A 25,159-nucleotide genomic window follows, 5' to 3' on the forward strand; every position below is an offset into this window, starting at 1 on the left:
TCTTTGCTGCTGCAGATGCCGGCTACTTCCCTCTGTGTTTCTGCACTCTTAATCAGCCAAGGACCCCTATGATGTTCTACAAGATGACGTCGTGGAATAATTACCAAATTTAAGGATTTGCCTCTTTCACTTTTACGACAGTACATGGACTGTTGCTTCCATTTTGCATGCTGTGTAACTGTGTTAGTCACTTTAATTAAGATGCATAGGTTGTGTGTGGTCGTATTCGCATGCAGCGCGCTGTTGAAACAGTGCAGCGCAGTGCCAAGGCGCAGCCGCTCTGCAGATGCCAAGTCCGAGTATGAGCATCACAGGGACCCGCTCCAGGAGGTCCACGGACAAGAGGGTCTTCTGTCTCAGGTGAACCCGCTTTTGCGCAACGTTTTATTCTTGTTATTCTTGTGCGTTAACTTTCAAAGCATTGAAAAACGTGCATCCTTTTCTTTTGTAGCTACTGGGTGATTATGACAAAGTGAAAGCCCTCTCGGAAGGCTCTGACTGTCGCTGTAAATGTGTTGTCAGACCCCTGAGCAGGAGCGCGTGCCAGCGGATAGAAGCGGGGCACGCCCGAGCGGAGGACTTCTACACCGTGGAGACCATCACATCTGGACCAGAGTGCAAGTGCGCATGCATTGCTCCCCCATCTGCTGTCAACCCTTGTGAAGGAGAGTTCAGGCTGAAAAAACTTAGAGAGGCTGGAAAGGAAAATGACAAGGTGAAGTGGCACATACCCATAAACCTTGATTATCTTTGACATATTCCAGAACTAAATGTTTGATGTTGCTGTTCAGTTGTCGACCATCCTGGACTTACTTGAAGGATCTCTCTATGGTATGGACCTGCTGAAGCTTCACTCTGTTACCAGCAAGCTGCTGCAGCGTGTAGATCACATAGAAAAGGTGAGCTTACAGTGGAATCATGATGTTCTGTAGATGCAGTAGACTGTGTAATTACTTGTATGCTCAATAAATTCACACTTTTACCGTAGGCGGTAAATACATCTCATTCTGAAACAAAGCCTCAGCAAAGCCCACCTCTACAGGCAGATGAAACTCAAAGTCAGCCAACTCAGTCTCTACCCGAATGGCAAGATGAGAAGATGTCACGTGATGAGGTCCACAGATCAGACATCAAATCAGAGGTAAGCTGTGCATAAGCATATCAGTACGTAATTTTGCAATGTAATAACTGAAGCAATTGTGTGATAGGAGACGTTTAAGGAAAAGCTTGTCAAAGAGAATCATCCCTTCACCTTTACTCACACTGAAAACTCTGCTGAAGTCATTGAGATGAGTCCTCATGAGGCTCCCAAAAACTCTGTCAACCAAGTGACAAAACCAGGACCCCATGGGTTCATCATTAGAGGAATGACCTTCTACAAATCCGAGCCAGATCCAATGGTAGCCGATGACGGGGAGCCGGGGGAGAACTGTAAGCACTTTTTACTGATTGTTTTTCATCCCTCTCCAAGTGTATATTTGCATCACACTAACATTCGAGCTGTGTGCTTTTATTTTGGCGTTCTGGATCGAAACAGGAAGTAACTTCTTGGGCGATTTGATTTGAGTCAATTTCACTGTACTTTCAAGTAAATGATTTGTGTGTATTGTACGGCAGCCTTTGTTTCTGTTACTTAAAAGATTTTTGCTCCTTCTAGTGTTCGAGTATGATGGCTTCAGTGGAGAAGGCCCAATCAACCTTTTTATTGAGGAGAATCTTCTCCAGCAAAAAACCCCGCGGCCCAGGACGAGACCCGGACAAAGGACATTTCGATCGAAAAGTGAACGGCATTTCAGTGACTCCCAGAAAACGTCACAGTCTTTAAAATCCAAAGTCAGAAAAACTGGTCACGAGGCAAAGATTCCACCTGAATTGACAACAACCTCGCTTATTGCCAGTACAGCCGACTCTGGACTGGGCTCACAAAAGGACACGTCAAAAAAACACAGTCAGTGGCAGATTAATTTGACAGATGAACCACGAGGGACTTCAACTTCAATAAGCCCAGTCCAATCCCCCGGACCGACAGCCACAATAGACTCCTTTAAGGCATTTCTAATGAATAGGACCGTGACGGAAACCTCTGAGCGATTGCCGAAAGACAAAGTTGCAGAGAGTACTCCTGGTAATCCTACATCTGCTAGGCCTACCACTACTACTACTACAGCAACTGTGGTCCCTACTTCATACACAACCCCACAGTCATCATCAGCTCTGTCAACTCCAGCTAGTAAAGATGAAATACTTGAGCCAATATCCACACAGCTTTCGACCTCTCTCACCCCGTACTACACGTCTCAGCCCTCAGCCACACCCGGGACCACGCCGCCTTCTGCTGCAACTATTACCACCACGCTGTCCACCACCACTGCTGCAAAATCTGTTTCTCTATCGGAGCCACGGCAGAAGAAAGATGGCAGACCCTACAGGAGAAAGCCAGGTAGGTTACAATTGAATATTGAAGAAAATTACTGCTAATGGCGTTGATGTCCGAATCGCCTCTTTTGAACCAGATCTCACTTGTGGAAAGAGATGGAGCTTTTTTTTTTCTTTCTTTTTTTTCAGTTTTAAATGTTTCGCAGATATCCTGAACAAACTCAATAATCAGCACAACCGTAGGGCGGGCAATACAAGTGAAAGCTTTGGAAGTTTAAAAGGTCTTTGACATACAATTACAGAAAAAGGGGTGGGATTAAATAAGTGCTGTTTATCAATTTTGCTAAAGAAAATTAACCAAAAATGTGTGAGCACTAAAGGTATAAAAAAAGTCCCACTGTAAATTTTGATCATTTTAATTCAAAGGTTTACCCCTCAACAATAATGTCTCCGACAATGTAAGAATGAAAGATTCCCATTAAAGAGCCTGTTTAAAACAACAGCAACAAGTAAAGCGGGTAATGGTCAGAATTCCTGTTGTATCTGGTTCAACGCTAATACTTCTACGAAGAATTGTTATTACTGCTAATACCACTGGAACTGTGATCAATACTTTTACTACAGCTACTACTTTTTTCTTCTTCAACAACCATAACCACAGTAACAATATTAGTTTGGAGTTCCACGTCTTTCTGCTTTCCAACCTTCTAACCTTAGCCCTAACCCCAAACCTAACCCTAATCTTAACCTTAACCTTTACCTTAACCTTAACCTTAACCTTAACCTTAACCTTAACCTTAACCTTAACCCTAGCCATAACCCTAACCCCAACCCTAACCCTAACCTTAACCCCAACCCTAGCCATAACCCTAACCCTAACCCCAACCCTAACCCTAACCCTAACCCTAACCTTAATCCTAATTTGTAAAATATCCATCCATCCATCCATCCATTTTCTTCCGCTTTATCCGGGGCCGGGTCGCGGGGGCAGCAGTCTCAGCAGAGATGCCCAAACTTCCCGATCCACACACACCTCCTCCAGCTGTTCTGGGGGGACCCCGAGGCGACACCAGGCCAGCTCGGAGACATAGTCCCACCACCGTGTCCTGGGCCTTCCACGAGGCCTTGTCCCACTAGGACATGCCTGGAACACCTCCCGCGGGAGGCGGCCAGGAGGCATCCGAAACAGATGCCCGAGCCACCTCAGCTGGCTCCTTTCGACGTGAAGGAGCAGCGACTCTACTCCGAGCTCCTCCCGGGAAACTGAGCCCCTCTCCCGATCTCGGAGGGTGCGCCCAGCCACCCTGCGAAGGAAACTCATTTCGGCCGCTTGTATTCGCGATCTTGTCCTTTCGGTCATGACCCAAATCTCATGACCATAGGTGAGGGTGGGAACGTAGATCGATCGGTAAATCGAGAGCTTTGTAAAATATTAATTTAATAAAGCCAACTGAAAAAGCTGCATTTGGAATGACGTCCAATCAGAATTCGTGGGGGCGTGGCTTATGGCTTAATTTGGTTGGAAATCGGAATGAGGCATCCACTTGCATCCACTCTGTTCAAAAGCAGTAAAGAATAGGAAAAGTGTGTCAATTCTGGCTGGTTAGGCTAGTCTAGTTTTGAACTATAATTTATTTTCATCATAATACAAAAAAAAAAGAAAAGAAAAAAGGTTTGCCCCAATCTTCTGCACTCAAACTCCCATCCACTCTCAAAACCTCGAACGTCCTCTCCAAAAGTCAATTAGGTACTGGCTGTCTAAAAAATCTTATTAGAAGAAGAAGTTGGACATACTAAAACACAAAGCATACATGCATTTTACCATTGCTAATTGATTCCGCCTTCTGTTTTACAGCTGACTGTAAGGACACTTTGGCCACCATTTCTGAGCCGGTCACACAAAACACCTACGGCAAGAGCGAGGGGGCGTGGATGAAGGACCCCAAGTCTAACAATGACAAAATATACGTCACAAACTACTTCTATGGGAACAACCTTCTAGAGTTTGCCAACCTGGAAATCTTCAAAAAGGGTGAGATATGAAAAACTGTATTAATGACCATTTGATAGGACTATAAGAAGATGTCTGAACACCTTTAAGTAAAGGTTTTATTAAGTATAGCCAAAGATATATAGATACGTTTCTCTTCAATTATATCATGCTTCTGCCAATTATGAGCCAAGAATATATTTGAAGTTGTGAACTGAATTGTGAATCCCTTGATGTCATCAACTCCTCACTTTTTACATCTCTCCATCTTTTCTAGGCCATTTTACCAATTCCTACAAGCTCCCTTACAACTGGATTGGCACTGGTCATGCAGTTTATGGAGGAGCTTTTTACTTCAACCGCGCCTTCTCTCAGGACATCATCAAGTTTGACCTCCATCACCGTTACGTCGCTGCCTGGACCATGCTGCACGACGCCGTCTTTGAGGAGTCCTCCTCGCCCTGGGAATGGCGCAGCTACTCGGACATCAACATAGCGGTGGATGAGAGTGGACTGTGGATCATTTACCCGGCGCTGGACGATGAGGGCTTCCTTCAGGAGGTGGTGGTGCTGAGTCGGCTGGACCCCGTGGATCTGAGCATGCAGAGGGAGACCACGTGGAAGACCGGACTCAGGAGGAACCAATACGGAAATTGCTTCATTGTGTGCGGGGTCCTGTATTTCGTGGACAGCTACAACCGAAGAGAGGCCAACCTGGAGTATGCGTTCGACACGCATACGAACACTCAGATGATTCCCCGAATGCCCTTCACTAATAATTACACTTATACCACACAGTTAGGCTATAACCCTAGAGAGGGGGTACTGTACGGATGGGACAATGGACATCAAGTCACATACAATATGAAGTTTGCTTATGTAGAGCCTTGAGTGGTCAATTTACAGGAACATTTGAAGTGGGTTGTAGATCAATCCGTAGAAAAATGCTTTTGTGTTAATATTTTGGACAACAGTAGGCCTGGTTCCTCGTTAAACAATGTTTTATTGTGTTGTATATATTGTACACGTGTATAAAAGCCCTATGAGATTATTGAGAGTAGAGCAGTGACTAATTCAGTGTCTAAATACTTTAATCATCTTATGAAACGCATTTCAAAAATATTTTTGTATTTTTTTATACTGTATGTAACTAGGCTCATGGAGGCACTTCCCTCATATCAGACGGTTTTGAATCAATAAACATATGGTTATTATTACTAACTTTAAAATGTTCGTTCATTTACACCCCGTCTCAACCAAACATCACACGACACATCCAAATTATTTTAGGAAACATTTTATTTCTGCATTACTGCAAATGTACAAAACCATCAAATTACCAGAATTCAGTTGTATAATTTAATTTGAATATTGGAAAACAAACATGTGAAACCAATGAGCAGGTCAAAGCAAACACCTGCATTTTCACACTGTAATGTGCTTTGTGGTTGTTTACATTGGGTCTTAGAACTGAGTGGACAAGCTACTAACCAGGAAAAGCAGCAGGAACAAAGAAGTACAAATATTTACCACATTGAAGTATCATATTTTGTTTCTTTACAAAAATTGGACAAATGAAAATTATTTATATTAAGCAAATAAGTATTTCTAAATTTACTTATAAAACCACACCTTTAAACCAAATAAAAAATAAAACGCACCCTTTTTTCCTTCATATAGGCACTCTATTTACAAACAATCTCCGTCTCTGACATGAAACATGAGCGAGTTAGACTATTATATAAATAAATATCTATCTCAGGATAGAAATACAGTGTCAAGACAATGAAAGCTTTAGAATTGAGCGAGTACTCTGTATATTTACATGTAGCACCCTTGCTCAATAGTGGTTGAACTTATTACTTTGCTCAGTTTCCAAAAAACGACGCCAATTGCTCATTTGGCTTTTCTTTTCTATTTGCTTATGTTTAGCAGCTTTTCTGTAATTCAAATGAGATATTTTGTCGGTAATGCACGTGTTTTCTGAGAGTTTTTCATGGTACAATGCAATGCCTCCCAGAACTCAACAATTGCTTCAGTGTGAGGTCTGGGAGACGCCCATCACACATTAAAAACACATTAAAACAATTGATTCTTCCAAGGCCCGATCAAAGAAAAGATAATCTGTGCATTTGCATTCAATCAATTAGTCTGTTGCGGCTATTGCTTATGTTGATCCTACGCGGAGCCCACGAGCACGCCGACCGGGGGCACGGGCGGCTTGTCTGAGGAGGAATGCTGGTAAAAAGAGTTTGTGTGGTTGACGCGCAGCAGAGGCGGGATTGAGGACGACCTGATGTGCAAAATCTTGGTGTTCGTCACTTCACAGTCAATCTGCATCATCACCTCAAACTCCTTGTCCCGTATGATGCTCTCTATATAAACAAAAAACAAAAAACAGAAAGAAGTACAGTAAGATAATAATATAGACATTTTCTGCAGTACAAATTATACCGCACTTTGAATTGTGTGACAAAACGGTGACCTAGAAAAAGCCTCATAAGAAAATGGCGGAGGAGAGTTTGGAGACAGATGGTGTCCAGAGGTGAGTCACATCTCTATGCAAGAAATAAACAAAGCCGCTGTAATCAAAAGCAGAACATGCAAATTTGAAAGACGAGAACAAAGAAAGACAAATTTCTCTATTGCCGCGACCAGGCTGTGAGACCTTCTAGCTCAAAGTTCGTTTACAACAGAATGATAAACACGAAGGGGTTATTAAAGAGCCCATTTTTTATTCTCACAAGGTCATATTGAGGTCTCATTCATAACAGGTCCTTACTTCGGTTGAGGTTATGCCACAGCTCCACTTCACTAGGCCCTGGATTAGAAGGTCTCTCACATGGACACGATTGTAAAAGGAGATTTGTATATTTACATTTACGGACAGATTTAAGGCTTTCGTTGTGTGGAGGACAAAGAGAAACCATAAGGAAAGCTCAAGTCAACACGCACTTTAACTGTGTCTTATATGACCACAGAATGAAGCTGTAGGCGTCTTAAACTACTTGGCAGTCCAGTGAATGCTTTAAGATCTGGAGACTTTTCCAGACACCTGGGCAAGACATTAGCCACTGTGCCTTCTGCGGGACAGCGTCGACACTGGACACACAAAGCGAATCCGATTGCGGCTGCAGTGGCTTCTGTGACGAGTGGATTTAGCGGATGTTCACATCATCGGATAACGTTTTATGACTTCATCAGCTCCGCTCTTGCACCTGGTTTTGAATTGGGACGATCTACAGTAAATCGCCTCAGCGGTTTCACAGACATCTCTGGAAGTCGTCCGTGGCTGAAGATTTGTCACGCTATGCTCATACCCAGAATAAATATGTAATTCTCTCACTGCACGGTAGCACTGGTTTCCCCATATTGGTAAGAATTGGTGCTTTGTGTCATTTCAGGTGAGTTAAAAATGGTATGAGGTTAGGGAAGCACGATTAAAAGCAATCAGAAGGAAATTGCTATTCAAATGGTTGTGACTATCACAGCGATCACAGCCGTCCTTCAAAGTCGAAATGTGACAAAATAGGTATACCCCCCCTTTTTTTTTTTATCACATATTGACTATTTGAACAACAAATCATAATACAAGGCAAACTTCACGCATTAGGCTTCTTTTTCCACAAATTACATCTTAAAAACATACTTTTCTGGGGCAAAAATAATGTTACCCTACAAAAAGAAAAATAGTCAGGTATGGGGCCTTTAAAGTGCATATGACAGGTTTTAATGCTTTTGAAAATATGACTTATTTAGAAGGATAACATCAGTTGCAAGTTCAGGAGTTGCATAATTATCATTTTATTTCAGTGAAGCCATTTTAAAGGGACTATACGGAGTTTAAAAATGTTAAAATTATGTATTTTCCTCCACCTACTATGTTCCAACCGTGTCCTAATGTCTGAGAGCAGACCTGTTCACCACAACTGCCTCTAAAATCCTGCACTGTCACTCAAAAAGTTGTTACTTCGGGTCCGAAGTGCCGTCATGCACGAGCTTAATATAGAAGGTGCAGTTACATGTTAGACCTGAGGTGGCAGTAGTGAGTATAAAATGGCCAACTTGCATCTAGCCCCTTTATTGAAGAAATGTTGGGCAGAAAAGTTATTTTTATTTAAAAGTTTTAAGCCTGACATGAAGTGACATAGCAGACTCATTTCCCATTGACTTAACATGGTTGGCACGGCAACAGTTTAAAATTGTTTACCTTCTCCTATGTCACTTCCTGTCGGTGTCCAATAAGGAAGAGAAACTATAAACATCACAAAAATGGCCAAACTAAAGAAAGCTGGGTACAATCTTTAGCAAAATCTTGAATATAATCGTTAACTATGTTTTAGGAAAAAAATGTGTCTAATGTGTTTATGCACTTTAACAACTATTTCAGATGTGCTAAATCCTTTTCAAACATTTAAGTAGCCAGTCTTCGTAGGGTCTTTTCAGTCTTCTCTTGAATGTTAATCCTCCTAAATCGTGTTTTTCCAAATAACCCAGCCCTTTTTGAAAAATAAAAAAGGATGACCGTGATGATCCTCCTAATCAATGTAGATGAGTAAATTATAGAAGTTTTGTTCAGTTCTTTGCCTCATTACCATCCAAAATGCTGATTGGTAACAGTATCAAAGGTCAGAATGTGTGCATCTGCTCAACTCATGCACATGTGCGTACAATGTGTTTTGATATGCACAATCCATTTTTATCATCTGCTTACACTACAATAAACACTCACTGCTCTATGGGGACCAGTAATCTCTCTAATGTCTTCAGTTCAGTAAATCCAATCTCAAGGCTTCGAGGTATTTGACTAAATTCGCCCACTTCATTTGCATATTTCTTACATAAATCAAAGCCTATACATTTGGGGCAAGCAGCTGTAGCTGGACAGAGAAACAGGAAACGCACAGGAGTGAAGCTACCGGCTCCGATCTGAAAAAGCCCTCTTTGAAGACTTGGCCAGGCCTGTCGTCCCACTCAGCACGTCCTCCCTTTTAAAGACGGCATCTGGAGCGGGTCCATAAAGTGGCACAGTATGCGATATGTAGCGATAACCCCCACCCCAGCGCCTGGCAACAGCACGCCGCGGAAACATGACCACGCATCTTGGGACAGAGCTGGTTGCCAGATTGGCAGCAGCTCTAAGGGCACATCCACAGAAGGACGGGCGGAAAGGAAGCAATTTATGTGTAATTACGGTATAATCTAAATTGCAATGTAAAATTGGAGGCAACAAAGAAGACGGAGAGTGGCGATAAGGCAGCGTGGGCTTTCGCTTCGTGAGTTGGCAGCATCTTTGCCCATTTCAGTGGACAGTAGTTATTTTTTCTTTAAATATTTTCTCTTTAAAATGACCTCACTTACTTATTCTTAACCAAGTGCATCTTCTTCAGTTCAGTAATCCCAAATCTAAAAACGTCTTGACTGGAGCTTGCAGCCTATAGGCCAGTGTAACGCCTCATTTGAAAGCTAAGACCTATAAAACGGATCTAAATGGATTCCTGTGTTGCCACGTTGTCGTCACTGTTGACATTTTTTCTCCATTGCATTTTTGTCATGTTTTTGTGGCTTTTTTGGTCACTTTTTTGTCATGTTTTTGACACTTTTTTGTTGCTCTTTTGTTGCTTTTTTGTCACATTTTTGTTGTTTTTTCGTCACATTTTTGCTGCTTTTTGTCACATTTTTTTTTTTGTCACATTTTTTTCACGTTTTTTGTCACTTTTATGTTGCTTTTTTGTCTCGTCACTTTTATGTCACTTTTTTGTCATGTTTTTGTCACTTTTTTATTGCTTTTTTGGCACTTTTTTGCGGCTCTTTTGCCTCATTTATGTCACTTATTTTTTCCTGAAGCTTTTAGATTTGGGTAAAGCCAAACTGGAGTAAATGTGCTCTGTTCAGGTGGGGGTTAGGAGGTTAATTTTGCTCTATTATGCCTTTATTACAGAACAAACCTTGTCCCGCGTGAACAGACATATGAATGCCTGCCTGAGTATGTGGACCATTGTCTTGGGAAAGTGAAAAGTCATCTGTCGGTCTATGCAAGTGTCTCAGCCCCGTAACCACCCACTGTGCGTGCGCTGAGGACTAAGCAGAAGCAGATGAATGAATGATATGGATTTGAAATCAGCAACCTGGGCTAATGCAGTTGTGTTTGGACCGCTGGGGTATTATATTGAGTGGTAAGCAAATGAGAAGGATTTTAAGTGAGCTGGCGATGTTATGACTCAAGACGAGAAAAGCCTGGAGCTATTCAGAGTTTGAAGATGGATCTCAAAAGTGAAACCTGTCTGTTTGGAATCCGCCCTGTTCCCATAAGTGCAATCTACCTGTGCTGACGTCGCCTGTAAAACATCTATCTTTCAAAACATGTCACTTCCAGTCGTTTAACCTCGCTCTCCCACTCAGACATGATTACGTAAACACTACCTTTCGTCCTTATATGGGAGGCACTGACCGCTTTTTGTTAAGTGTGAAAAGAGGTCCAGGTCAGGCAAGTTTAACAAAACCCCTGAACCGTGGACAGACCGTAGCTCGCGTCAAAGAAAGTGCACTTATTGACGAAGACGGAGCAAATGAGCGCTCTAGTTTAGCACGGCCTGTCCACCAAGACCAGATGAAAACCATTTAGTGACTGTCGAGGAGCGAGGCTGGAAAAGATTATACTCCGTGGTAGAGCACTCAAGAAACATAAAACTGCTTTGTTTTCTAAAAGGTTTTCGAAGATAAATACAATTACAGCAAAAACACGAATCTCCAAGCTACTGGGGCATTTGGGTCTTCATGCTAGAAAACAGATTGCGCTGTGGACCCCACCCCCGTAATCTCGCTGATAAATACGCCACATACTTTTGCAACTGTATCTAATGTAATATTTCATTTGTTAGTCACAGCTTTTGGATCATATACTGCAAGGCTAAATATAAGACTGAATACAAGACCGTCCTGCTTATTTCTTTGATATATAAACACATAACATTATTTTTCTCACAGTGTCTCCTGCTTAAATACTCCTCCACCTGCTGGGAAAAGAAACAATGTCTTTTTTATGTGACCAATTTCAGGCATCCATGACAAATCAGATAAACCCGATACATTCCCAGAAGACGAGCTTTGTTCCAAAAGTTCAAATAAAGGCCTTAGATTTCACAAATTCATCTCAGTGGGATATCTGACCAGTGGAGACTTCAAATCTCATAACAAAAATCACCTTATTATCAAAATCTAAAATGCGTGCTTGGCTTCTAATAGGGATGAGCCTTGAATTATTTACTATGGAACATCACCTGATATATGTTGCTATGTCTCAAGAGCAACATATACAAGTTGGAAAAAACACTAATAAACAAAGTTACTAATCAGCAGCTAGACCACAACAATGCCATTTTTGCAATGGGTTATCAAAATAAAGTGTTTATTTATTTTTTTAGACATTTCGCCACCAGCAGTTAAAGCAGAGCAACATACTGTATCTCCATGGAGACAGACTGGTGCTGTCCGGCTTGTAGCAAAGTTATGAGTCAGGCCTGAGGAGGGGCGAGTTGTTTATGGTATTCTCACCGACAAAAACACCCGTAATGAAAGGCCCACTGCGTCACATTTTGGACTAAACTGTGGCCAGTAATACAAAACATGCTCCTAATGACCAGCCAGATGCAGATATATTTTTGCAGTGGGTAGTCAAGGAATGGAATAGGATGAGGACCTGTATTTGTATATGCATATTTGTACACCACAGCTAACCAATCTGGCTTCAAGCATGGGCACAGACATGTATGCATAAATACAACAACCAGAGTTCTAAAACATTCATGTGCTTTTCTAGACGATTCTAAAGCCTTTGCCCGTATCATTCATGGCAAATGGTTTGATAAACTTACAGAAAGAGTTGTTCCAGCATACCTTACGAGGATTCTTATTTTCTGGTGTTCTTGTCAGAGTATGAGGGTGAAATGGGGCGACTCTTCTCTATACCAGACTGTTTCAAAGTGAGTAATGGAGTGCATCAGGGTGGTATTTTGTCTCCACTTTTGTTCAATTTATATATTGATGACCCGTCTGTGAAACTTAATGAATGTAATACTGGGTGTCTTGTTGGTGATGTCCTGTGTAACCATCTGATGTACGCACATGACTTAGTATTAATATACTGATACTTGTAGTGCAGGCCTGCAGAAGCTTTTGAATATCTGCTCCTCTTATGGTGATGCCTTTGATGTTAAGTATAATGCTCTTAAGAGTCACATAATGATTGTTAAAACAAAAGAGGATCAGAAGGTGATGTTCCCAGACTTTTATCTCTGTGGAAAGTTTCTTCCAGTCACAGATGAGGTTAAATATCACACTCAACACAAACAACCTCCCGGATGAAAGAGACTTGTTAAGGCAGAGGTGTAAACTTTAGGGGCAGGAAAATGTATTGGCTCGTAAGTTTCACATGTGCTCGACCAATGTCAAAATTGTATTGTTTAAACGTTTCTGCCAGAAAGTATTTGGCTGCCTGTCGTCAACATCTCCATGGAGACGAGCTGGAGACGTCCCGCTCCCAGTTAAGTTAGAGTCAGGTCTTAGGAGAGGTGAGCCGCTCACAGCAAAGACACAGGTTTGTTTGTTCACTTTTTAGGTATTTTTTAACAATAAAAATAAATGCTTGAATGTTATTCGTTTGTATTCAGAAAGGTTATGGAATATGGCTTCAAATATGTTTACAACCATCAGGAATGATAAGACAGGGAAAAAAACACTCATAAGACTGGATTTGGTCAAATGAATATCAATCATTGTTACTTCAAATGTGTAAAAACTAAACCAAAAGAAAACTGTTGGAGCTGTTCAGTATTTGGAAACAAAAGCACTTTCCCACTGAAACGGACACTGACCTAACAAGCGGCATTGATAATCCCAAAGATTGAATGGCTGTAGACAAGTTTTGGTGAGCTCATGGAAACCCAACATGTGTCCATGAATCATAGGAAATAATTTGGCACCAGCGTTGGCCAATGAAGAGAGTCCTGGCTTCATCTATCGAGTTTAGCAAGGACATAGTCCTTTGTTTATGAGGCCAAATAGTCATAATAAATGCACTGATCTCAAATGGACGGGTGAAAGAATCCCCCGCAAGGCAAGTACGGGCAGTGGGCACAAACTGAAGTCACCAAAAAACTGATATGAGGCTTTATGTTAGACGTTTAAGGAAAGACGTGAAACATTTTTTAAATAGCTTGGTCTAAAATATGGTGACTGACAAGACAAAATGTTAAGTGCACTGGACTTACCATTCATATTAATTGCAGGCAGAATGAGAGACATCTTGGGTCTCTGCCCTTTGTTGTGGCTTGTGGCTGGAAGCAGTAGGTGATCCTGACAATTACAAGGAAGTGTAAGTAAGTGGCAGTTAAAGAACACAGTATAAGTAAATTTGCTTGCATTTGAAAACTTAACTTAACTTAAACTTTCAATCTTACAAACCAGGACCAAAATACATACAGTATGACTCACACAACACAGCACAATAGAGGTACTACACCGATGTGCACTCTCCCAACATAAGCAACTGTTATTAAATAGTGAGCTGTTGATAATTTAGATTTTATTTATTCTAAAATCAGGGCAAAAACCCTAGGGCTTTGCACACGTACTGGGCACCAGAGCTCATTGAAGTGGTGAGCGTCTAAGTGGAATGAAAAATGAGGGGCATTATGGTGATGACAGGAGGGAGGAAGGGGTTACAGAAAACGAGACAAATGTGCAGTACTATGGGCTATGCATTGTCAATCTGTGCGCACATATTTTGAGGTACAGAGGGTATTACAGCGACGCGAGGCTCCAAAATCCAACATAAAGTGCAGCTGCTATAGCAACAGGTGAAATAGTTAAACATTATTCAATATGGTATAGTGTCAACATCACTACACCCAGAAATCTACGGGCGCTAAAACAACATCAAGAGCCAAGAACAAAAAAACGTGTGCCTCTAAATGTGGGACCTGTTTCATAATTCGGTCATGTTGTGTTTTCCATCGCGTCACGTCACACTGAAACCAAAAGCTGTGACCCAAAGACACAGCGGTGGAACAAGGAACGGGCAATCAAAGAGGACTAAAATGGATAGTTTATATTGAAAACAATTCCTGCATTACCTCAATAATTCAAAAACCCAGACAAAACAAATTCTACGCAAATAAACAAAGGACTCCCATTGCAGGTATTAATACAACACATTGTTTAAATTGGCATCAAAGAAGTAAATTCCACTTCACTAAACACTTCTAATAATAAACAGTACTGTAGTTCTTAGTCCAACAAACCCACTTTTGTCTTTTTCTTTCAGGAGCATGGGTATAAAACCAGCTGGCCAACGGTGTGCAACAGCATATTTTTTAAGCTTTTGCACTGGATGCCTTTCCCTCTCTTTATCTTGGCTTGTGACTGGCAAAAAGAGGAAATTAGACTGTGCCTCCTTGTGGTTTCCTAGCCCTCACTTATACATGGTGGTGAATTCCTGAGTCTGACCCGTCGAGACTGAGCCGTAACTGCTGCCCCATTGTAGTCCCTATTGTCCCTTTGCCAACTTCTTCTGAGCCAGAAAGTCAAGTTTTGTCATTTTTAATCTCAATACATTTCCTTCAAAAATATATAAACAGAAAACAAAAATGTATAAACTGGCAAAGAAGAACATGATTAATGACATAATCATTTCATATGTAAAACATAAACACTAGATACATTACCCTTCTGAAAGACACGACGTAGAAAGTATCTGGACGGCGATTGAGCTCATCAAAGAAGTCACTGTAGGTGTGAGAGGGAGCGTAGTACACCTGCAGCTCACTGCCAGAAATCCTGAAGAAGAAGTCAAGCAGTTATTAGCCTTTGATTGTTCGATAAACCTTTTTGTACTTTATTGTGATGTGATCTTTCAGTTTCCTGTTTTCCCGCGTTGCCTATTTTTGTTGCCAAATGCTGTTTAATTCATCTGGTAAGTGTAGATATACAAAGGAGTGGAAACAAAAGGATAAAAACCAAAAACATGTCAGAAGACAATACTCCAGTGTTCAACCGTAGGCTCTCATGCTTTAGATCTAAATTGTGGATTTTTTATTTCTGTTTTGGTGAAGTTACGGCGTGTGAAAATACACATTTGTCCTATTGTTCCTGAAGGTTGGGTTTTTACAGCAAAACTAAAACAGGGAAAACATTTTAGGTGTCCAAAAATCTATTGACTCCATCTGTCTGAGACAAACTGTTTTCACTGCAGACCTTTACTGCCTGGGAATAAACTTTTTAAAACAACTCACAATCTGTGCAAGAAGCAGTGAATATATGTAGCTTACACTTCTGTTACTGAAATGTGTACACTTTAATGAAATCACATCCATATTATAGAGTACCAACAAATGCACTTACTTTTCTTCAGTAGTTTTAGTATATTGGACGGTCACAATCTCAGACGCCTCCTTTCCATCGGTCTTCTGTGAAAACAGTGTTTGTGTCAAATCTAAGGCAAAGAAATGCAATTTTATAGCCATAGTCGCAATTTCGCCATAAAGGGATAGTTCAGGATTTTTGACATAGGGCCTCATTTCCTAATTATCCATGTTGTTGATTTCTGGAGATATATACTGTATATATTTCATATATTAATCCATGCAGTCCTTATATTTGAAGAGTTTAGTGGTGCTAGGCTAGTGCTAGGCTAGCGCATGTCTATGGTAACTATTGCCTGCATTAAAAACCTCTTCAAAATCATCAGGTAGTCCTCCAAACGTTGCCATATCTGATTTGTAGAAAGCTCCTTTGTGAATTCCACGTGTAGCACTAGCCTAGCACCACTAAACTCTCAAATATAAGGACTGCATGAATAAAAATGTATCCAGATATCGAAAACACTCTGGATAACTAGGAAATGAGGCCCTATGTCAAAAATCCTGAAAAATCCCTTTAAGTAATCAATCTAGTAACAATGTAGTCATCAGTAAGAGTGTTTTTGGTGGTAAAAAGCACCTCTAAAACCATTTGCTTCCCCCCATAGCTTCGCCTCGTCTCCAAACATCTCACTTCAAAAATAGCATTGCCGGGTTCAGCATTAGGAGCACATTCACCGTCACTCACATCTGTATCAGCATCAATAGTTTGTAGCAACAGATAACCTGGAACGCTGCGCCGTGTGGCTTTAAACTATGCACACAACGGAAAGTAATAAACACATGTACAGTTGTATTTAGATTGTTCAGATAAATTATGGTATTCGCGTCTACAGATCTCTAGGTGGCTGGAGAAGTTCCTGACAAATAAAAGAAAACTGCGGTGCGAGCGGGACCCTAATCCTCAGCTCCCCAATGAATGTTTACTTTCTCAGGGTGCTGGATTAATTTAAACATGGTCCTATAGAGAGAGGGCGAAAAGGGGGAAGGTGTGATGAAACAGTGAAGCGACATTTGCCAAGTGTCGTTTGCAATTTAGTGCGTTGCCGCTCGCTGTTACACTGCTTCTACTGTGTGCGTTTCGAGTCAGTTTAGACGATTGAGCGTGGTAAATTGTAAAATAATGTTGTGACTAACCAGAATGGTCCGAGTGGATTTGTGATTGCTGTTACTCATGCGTCTGGATTTGGTCTGTTGCACTTCATGACGGTGGACCCAGCCCCGGAGCTCGTGCGCCAACCTGCCAGTCAAAGGGGTAATTATGAAGTCGTCCATAGCTATTAAGGTATTTAAAGTGACGTTTCAGAAAGCTCATAAGCCGTGTTGTGCGGCGCTACTTACTCCATGCACTTGGTTCTGTTGACAGGAGGCTGGCAGGGGGGAGGGGGTCGAAGAAAGATGGGATCCTTCACCACCATTAACGCTTTATCCTCAAAACTACACATTAAGAGAACAGAAAAATAGGACGTTTACAAATCACGTTCACGCCATTGTTCAAGTCCAGGTCCAAACTCTAGTCAAGTCATGAACAAGTGCAAATCTAAGTACAACTTCTTAAAGCAGAACTAAATAACTCATGCTCCTGGAGGCGCCACTGCAGGTGTCGTAGCATGTTGTGTTTTTTTACTTATTAATTGTCCGTGAGTGTAAATACTTCACTGACAGAAAAGACAAAGGGAGAGAGGGATATTGTACATCCAATTACACAATGGAAATATATTTTTTTCACTCAACTTCAACTGTGGCACCAGCCCGCAGATAGCTTTGCCCGTTAGCCTGTTAGCTTCTTCTTCGTGATTTCATTAGTGTATATTGCGACTCCGACCTGGAGGCAAGTTGCAATCATGGCTTTCTGGCCAGAGACACCAGGGGAGATGGAAAAACCCCTAATCATCCCATCAACACTTGTATTACCCCCTGAAGGACAACGAAAAGGATTTATTGAGGTAAACAAGATACTTAGTTCTGCTTTAATGTGAATGTCTGAGTCACTAGAAGAAAGTCCAGTTCTGAGTCCAAGTCCAGGCCATATCAGGGTTTTCTTGTTGTTTTTAAGGAGTGTCCACTCGATGGACCCACCGATGAATTCTGATGGCATTTATCCATCTTGGAAATTAAAACCATGATACAAATGCTTGGGAGGTCGGTAATGCTCCGGACTTAAGAGCGAAATCAGCCAAGTCCAAGTCCAAGTGCTCAGTTTGATATTTCAGTTGAGTCACGAGTCATGGAAATGACTTGGAAAACGAGTCACACCATTAATTTTCTTTGTATGTTTCACATTACATCTGCAGAACATGGCACCTCTGCACCTCTATTGCAACAGTGACTGAAACAACAGTCTGTCCACTGAGTGAACAGTTATGAAACACAAGGTGCTGATGTACAGTATCCACAGGCAGTGCCCACCTGCAGAACTTTTTTACCAAAACCACCTGAAGTAACTTGCTCCCATGGGCCCCCCACATATGAGACACCACCGCACAGGCAGGGCCTCGCGCTTCAGTGGGTTCTGGAAATGGTTTCTTGGGTCAACATGTCAGAATCAAAGCTGACTGACCCACTGTCCCGCCAAAAGAGGCCATGTAAACCCTCCAGCATTACACACATGCAACTTGTTTTCAGGGGTACCCATAGATTAGGTTGCATATCTTTGCCGTCACACTGCCCTCTGCTGTGTTGGGTGCTGTCACCCCTTTGTAAAGGCTAATGTGTTCCTTCATGTCTGAGCTTTAAAATGCTGCTGGGAAACTTGAAACTGCACGTGAATGGTTTGTGTTAGTGTGTGAGGTACCCGACGCATAGATCTGACACAACACAGGCTGGTATCACTGTAGTGCAAGATGTGTTGACCACCTCTGTAAAGCAACATTCTCAGTGGGTAATATAGCAAAAAGAGGGGTATTTATGCAATTAACAAATGTGAATCCTTGATCTTTAGCAAAAAAATAGAAAGACAAATAAATGGCTGCTAACATGTGAACTAGATGTCAACAAAGCCTGACCCCAATTTCCCAGCATTTTACTCAAATCCCAGGCTTTCTATTGAGATGTTAAAACGGTGTTAGCAAACGGCTGAGGCATATGTATGTTTATTTACGGTGTAAGGAGCAACCAGCCCAAAAGCACAGGTGCATCCTGGTCTGCCGACATCTTGGAAAAATACAGACTTGTTGTCGAACTGATTACCTGTCTGCCATCTCAGAAGGGCCTGTGCTCTGAGGCCTTACGACAACTTCACTTTCTGCCTCTGACGAGATGCCCAGCAGGTGCCTGCCGCTGTGCTGTGTCGAAACAACATCCAGCCTGGACCCGGGGCCACCCTGAAAGAGACTGTAGAGAGACGGTGTGAGAGAAGGTGCAATCAAGTGTGAGCAGATGAAAGTACTGTGACATGAAACCTGTGAACAACCCAAAATGTTGGTAGATTTCTAGTTTACTCTTCAATTAGCACCTTTGACTAATTGAGTTTCATGCATGTCCATCCTTTTTCTTGACAGTAAAATCCGATTTAAATTTATAGCACACATATAGGCCTGATTTATTCAAAAGATCCCTCTACAAAATAAAACAAAATCAACATTTTCTTTAAGCTCTTAACCCCAGCCTGAACCGCGCAAATTTTCTCCAGTTTGGCATTGCCTAGATGTAAAAGCTTCTTAAAAATAAGCGTCAAAATAGTAATGAAAGAGTGACAAAAATGTGACAAAAGAGCGACAAAAAGGATGGAAAAGTGGCACAGAAAAAGCACTGAAAAATAAAACGCACCGACAGCAACGACGGGAAAAGGAAAAAAAAAATGTATATCCGTTTTGTAGGTCTTAGCTTCCAAATCAAGAAGCTTCTAGATTTGGGTAAAGCTGAACTGGAGAAAATGTGCTCTGTTAATGCGGGGGTTAAGAGGTTTAAGAGCCTAGACTTTTATCATATTCAAGTCATTAGCAAAAAAAACCTACATTGTTGCTCGTAAATCACTTAATAGCTTCGTTGCAACATTTGAAAAAGATTAGCCAAAGGGGCCAGCGAGCAAAACAGTGAATGTCAAGCCGACTGTGGGCCAGGGCTGGACTGAAATGACCGCAGAATCCCCCGCTGCTCACATCCTGCGCACAGGAGGGCCCTGCACCTCCACTAGTCAAATAATGTGAACACACACACACCACCCTTTCAACAGTATTAAATGCACCGAGTGGCATTTTCATTTCAAAGAGATCCCACTCAGAAGGGAATATTTAGCATTCCAGAGGGGAGCCCGAATACAATGAGACAGCGGTGAGCGCAGGTAAAGACACACACAGACTCCGACACGAAAACAAACTCCTTACAAATGTCCTCAAGTTCAAGCTCTTGAGAACAACGGATTTCCCAGCAAACAGCGCACAGATTAGGATAGCCCACCAGACTAACTAAATGTCTGAGTGAGTTTTGTGGGAAAAACTACTCCCAGAAGAAAACAAACATTTTTACAACATGAGAACAGAGGCTTTATCTCGCCGTTTGGAGGTGCACTGTGAGTTTGATGATGTGAAATCCTTTCTCTGTGGTCAGTTTCAAAGTTACACAATATAAATAGAGGTCATGTTGCTCTGTTTTTTTTTTAATCACAAACTTCTTTTCTTTGTGTTATATTATTCATATTTTCCTTTTTTTCTGTCGGACTGTGGGCAACCTGATCTTAGCAGCTCTGGGCAGTGAACGGTTTATCAGTTGCCAGGGTGACTAAGACCGAGAGGCAGGGGCTCTCCCTTGACCTAAATATGTCCCTTTCACAGTATTTCAACAATTTATAGCTGCAATTACATTAAAATAGAATATTTCAATGAAGAGCTGTGGTGGTTTTACCTCGTTGGTCCAAGATTAAACATGATGAACACCAGGACCACCATCAGACACACGGCTCGTCTCTTGGGGGCTGTCGTCTGTAGCACAGTGTTCTGATGAAAAATAAAAGTTATCACAACTTTATGTCAGATCAATCACACATTCTTTATCAGGACAGTGGGTTCAAGAAATGTTCACACCCCAATCTTTATTCATGTGCTATAATGTGGAATGAAAGTGGTTCTCTTTTATTACATTCATTATGTGTTCTTGTATTCAAAGTGGTTTATAAGGGTCTTTTAGAAAGACAGAATTCAAGCCGACCATAAATGCAACGTGATCTACGAAACACCATGCAAAACTTGCAATAAAACATATATTTGGGAAACAGAATGGACATTCAATACACGAAAACGGGAACATCAAAAGGAGTGCGAGAAAGAGACAGCTGGACGGCTAACCACTGCAAAAGGTAAAATCACGTAATGGACTGGAAGGGGTGAGGATCCGGGAGGCCATTGAGATCAGAAAGCAAGGAGTAAGATCCATCTACAGAGAAGAGGGCGCCTTTGCCCTGGCGCGCACATGGGACTCACTTCTCCAGTAACCACTATACGCCGGCAGGCGTGGCCACACTGACAGAAACAATAAAACTGTCCTTGTGGCCACGCCTGGGAAGAACATCTGATAAGAGACGCATCATGCATGTCGGGGGATGCCTCTGAGGAAGACGGAAGTGAATTAAAAAGTCCTTCAAAACGTGCAAGGTATTTCAACAAACTTTTTTGTTATACATGGTGTCTTTCTAAAAGAACCCCCTAAACCTCTAAAAGTGGTTCTGTCCATCAGTGAAAGTTATAAAGTGGCCTTTATAATGATCATGAACAAGTAGACTGGTGGTTGTTGCGTAAAGTACTGTGACATGATATGCTCCCTGAAAAATGTGTAACGTGCCTATAAATTCATCTCTGTGAAGAAGTGGGATATAAGGGCTATATCGGTGGCAGTTAATTGAATCTTTTTCGAAACCATATTATTATTATAAGGTTATCAGCATACATGTTTTGCTGATAGAAGAGACATTCATATGATGTAGTATCAGACTGCTATCTAAGAATACAAGTAACTTAAAGAGGTCTAAAAATGTTCTTAATCCGCTGTATTTGGTATTTGGGCATCATGTCCCGCTCACCTCACTGAGGAGGCCCTGCAGCTGCCTCTTGAGGCTGCCGTTCTCGCTCTTGAGGGCCTCGTTCTCGGACAGGGCCAGTTTGAGCCGCGCCTCCAGCGTCAGCAGATATTCTTTCTTCTTTTTCCGCGACAGGGAGGCCGACTCGCGATTCTTGATCATCCGCTGCTGCCTCTGGGACAACTTGGACTGCGGCGACAGAGCAGATGAAAAACACGCATGAGAAGTGCTTTTGTTATTGCACACTTTAGCAGCACACTTTGCAGCTATACAAACACAATGGCTGGAAGTAATTATGGAGAAAAGCGCAGTGAGGTGAGAGACTGAGCTACCCGTCAGGCTGATGATCTTTACCTTTCTCATTAGAGTGACTTCATGTTTGCCTTTGTGCGCGAGACCATTTAGCTTGAAATGACATTTTGTTTCTATGATAAATTTACAGGCACTAAATGTCAATAGGAAAAAAACAAAACATAAAATCACCTGAACTTTATTTTCAAAGTCATAAAAACACCCTCAGCTCTTGATGCTCCCCTTGAAGAAATAACAAACACACATTCATGCATTGCTGCTGTGACACCTCTGTGCCGTCTCTGCAATAAATCAGTGTTTTAACATCACCCAGAAGAGTCTTAAAAGGCACATGTTTGAGAGAGAGTCTTAAATATTTACACAAACATCCGCAGCGCAGGTCAAGAGGTCACATCTATGGCCTCTGCTCCGTTCAGAAAGAGGAATCTGTTTATGAAGCGTGTCAGTGCCGGAGAAAGAGCTTCACTCTCAACCACTTCAATCTAGAGCCTGAGCCTAATACTGCAGCAGAAGGTGAGCTGGTAGCGTTTAACTATTGAAGTGAAGAAATTGTTTGAAATGCTATTAATGTACTTTCTTCCATGCACAGGAAGTTGAGAAGTCTCCAAAATCATTAAATGAGTCATAAAGGATATTCCCTCACATCAAAAGAACTTTATATCTCTTTGTTCCTTTCTAAGCATCTCGTGGCAGACCCTCCCCAATCACACTCTCTGGGGTAATCCTGGTCCTATTAGCTTCACTGGTGATTAAGTTATTTGGATCCCTCTTATTTGAGTTCGGTCTCCTGAGAAACCCCTCTGTCTGCAGATCTGGGAGCGGTGCCATGGGCCGGAGCCTGGGAACACGGCTGTGGAGCAGTTACCAACGAGAGAAGACGAGGGGACTTCACATTACTGGCACCAGAACACGCAGAGACGCAAAACACAGAGATGTGGCACAATGGCATTTTCAAATTACTGTAACGATAGAATAAAATGTAGTCTAGCCAATGACATGTGGAGGGAAGTGTAAAGGCATTTGCCAGCTACAGTGCATGGCATGGCTCAAATCAAAACGCAAATACACAGAGATACATATTTCTCTGCACATGCGCTGTGGCTTTGCCTCTGAGCCACATTACAGCATCATTCACATTTAACATGCAGCACCCTGTAAACTTTGGTAACATTTACTTCATAGGTGTCCTGGAGTCAAACGTTTTACTGTGGGAGAGGGACTAAGTTTAACAAGACAAAGTTAAATTACTTCCTCAATTTACTAGAGGTCATAACACTTTTACCAGCATGTGCCTGTAGGTTAGTAAGTTTTGACATACTGTATAAATACGGTATTTCACAAACACTTTACTGAGGTTCTAAATAAGCTGGTGTTTGGTGGTGGGTTTTAAGGTACATTTCAGAAAGGTTTTAAAAGTGATTTCTTGTGCAAACAGAATGGATCACACAAACCGCTTATTGGTCTTGATGACAGTCAGCATGTCATGTCTATATCCTTTAGTATTCGGATTCAGGGTCAAGCTGAAAAAAATATTTCAATAGTTTGCTTTAAAGTGCTAATGAGCAGGTTTATAATGTAACTTTAGGGACAACAGTTGAGAGTAAAACCCCCACACCACAGGACTGCAGTGCTGGACACCACCTCAGCAGAGCCGTCCACTGATGGCTGTTTACAGCTGTCGCAAACACTCCAGCCTGAACAACACCTGTCTGCAGCATGTAATCGTTTAGCAGCCGTTTAACACCATGGCTTACAGAGCTGCACTAACGGCCAAAATACAGTGCAGTAAACAGCCCAGGCACAAGAGACGTACTGTATGTAGTTCACAGCTCCTGGAGCAAGCATGCCATCTCTAACAGCCATTTTACAAGAACCAAGTAAAGCGGAAAAAGGAAACACAGAAATCCAGTAACTTCTCCTCGGGATCTTAGTTTTAAAATAAGACACATATCCTCAAATTGTAATGTCATCAAAGCTGTAGAAATATGCAATCGCTGTTCAAAGTCAACCAAGAGGAGACTGGGTTCACTTACGCAATTCCCCCACAATTGTACACACTTCATCGACTTGGTTAAATTTACAAATATTCTGAGACATTTGTCTTGGGCTCTGGGATTTGCTTAACTTTCCTCTTCAACTCAGGCATGAAAAGTACTTCTCCCTCTATTATTCCCGGTGATAACTGGACTAGTTCCCCCTCAGGAATTTCACTGGTGTGTTTTTACAGTCAAAGGTCGGTCGTTACCAAACTTAACATAACAGACACTTAAACGTTTCGCTGAAAAATAAGAAGAAAACACTGATATTACCATTATGTCAAGATCAATTTACAAGATGGACAGAGAAAAGCATCCCTAAGGATTATGGGAAATTTCAATATTTACCATTGTGGTAAGGGTAAGATCGTTGTCCTTCGAATTTTTTATTTTCTTATTTAGTGTAGCTGTGATATGTGTCATTGTGCACTTCATGGACAGATCAGAAAAGCTGAACCTACAAAATGTACATGGGCAGTCATTGCCTGAAACAATAACGTGGCTGAAAGACTTGGTGAATCTCTGTGCAACAGGGGTTTACAGAACAAACAAGGGGAACATTTGTATTTTATCTGCAAAGCACAATGGGCCAAGAAGAACTAGCCCTTGGTTGCGATATCCCACATGTTTCTAATAAAGAGGACACGCATTCGGGAAAGATGGCAACTACTACTGAGAGATGATTGTATTAAAATATGCCACATTTCAACTAACTTATTACAGTGCTATGTGTTTCCGTCCTTTCCAAACTTGTCATTACTTTGACCAAAGACAAATTACATTGCGTAATAATACTTTACTTTACTTTGAGGAACTGACCTTTCCACTCCCTGTCGTCTCTGTGCAGAACAATGTCCTTCTATGACATTATCTAAACCGAGGTTGTGTTTATTGGCCTGTGTTGCCTGATTTTGACAATCCATTAATTAAGAGTCAGACTCTTTCATTATTTTGTCTTGATAGAAGTCTGTTAAACATTGGCAACAGAAACTAGCACAGCCGTCATCCGATTATCAAC

The 25,159-nt window shown here is 41.7% G+C and overlaps 2 protein-coding genes across 4 annotated transcripts in view; one reads left to right on the forward strand and one right to left on the reverse strand.

Moving 5' to 3' along the window:
- The first annotated feature begins 57 nt into the window (after positions 1-57).
- olfml2ba (olfactomedin-like 2Ba) lies at positions 58-5,566 on the forward strand. 3 transcript variants are annotated; one of them, XM_079574580.1, is made up of 8 exons: positions 58-360; positions 452-715; positions 792-899; positions 1,019-1,141; positions 1,209-1,431; positions 1,658-2,440; positions 4,232-4,408; positions 4,644-5,566. In XM_079574580.1, exons 1-8 carry the CDS (start codon positions 145-147, stop codon positions 5,255-5,257), a joined length of 2,508 nt encoding a protein of 835 aa, XP_079430706.1. In that variant the 5' UTR covers positions 58-144; the 3' UTR covers positions 5,258-5,566. The 3 variants fall into 3 exon arrangements, with proteins under 3 accessions (XP_079430706.1, XP_079430705.1, XP_079430707.1); XM_079574579.1 differs by having other exon boundaries at positions 59-360; positions 989-1,141; positions 4,644-5,565; XM_079574581.1 differs by having other exon boundaries at positions 59-360; positions 523-715; positions 989-1,141; positions 4,644-5,565.
- Positions 5,567-5,838: 272 nt separating this feature from the next.
- Positions 5,839-25,159, reverse strand: part of atf6 (activating transcription factor 6) — a 33,937-nt gene continuing 14,616 nt past the window's right edge. The window contains exons 8-16 of the mRNA XM_079574587.1: positions 21,797-21,982; positions 20,626-20,717; positions 18,973-19,116; positions 17,125-17,220; positions 16,921-17,023; positions 15,767-15,831; positions 15,091-15,202; positions 13,636-13,720; positions 5,839-6,741 (exon numbers count right to left, since the gene is read on the reverse strand). Coding sequence (XP_079430713.1) covers positions 6,545-6,741; positions 13,636-13,720; positions 15,091-15,202; positions 15,767-15,831; positions 16,921-17,023; positions 17,125-17,220; positions 18,973-19,116; positions 20,626-20,717; positions 21,797-21,982 — 1,080 coding nt within the window. The 3' untranslated portion in view covers positions 5,839-6,544. The remainder of the gene's footprint in view (positions 6,742-13,635; positions 13,721-15,090; positions 15,203-15,766; positions 15,832-16,920; positions 17,024-17,124; positions 17,221-18,972; positions 19,117-20,625; positions 20,718-21,796; positions 21,983-25,159) is intronic.

Source organism: Gobius niger (genome assembly GCF_951799975.1).
Source record: "Gobius niger genome assembly, chromosome: 17".
Lineage (NCBI taxonomy): Eukaryota > Metazoa > Chordata > Actinopteri > Gobiiformes > Gobiidae > Gobius > Gobius niger.

Bases quoted from the DNA above. Each gene is read 5' to 3' on its own strand.
- olfml2ba (XM_079574579.1), top strand. From the start codon at position 145: ATGGACTGTTGCTTCCATTTTGCATGCTGTGTAACTGTGTTAGTCACT. The intron at 716-791 runs GTGAAGTGGCAC...GTTGCTGTTCAG, and splicing joins CTGGAAAGGAAAATGACAAG to TTGTCGACCATCCTGGACTT. The intron at 1,432-1,657 runs GTAAGCACTTTT...TGCTCCTTCTAG, and splicing joins CGGGGAGCCGGGGGAGAACT to TGTTCGAGTATGATGGCTTC.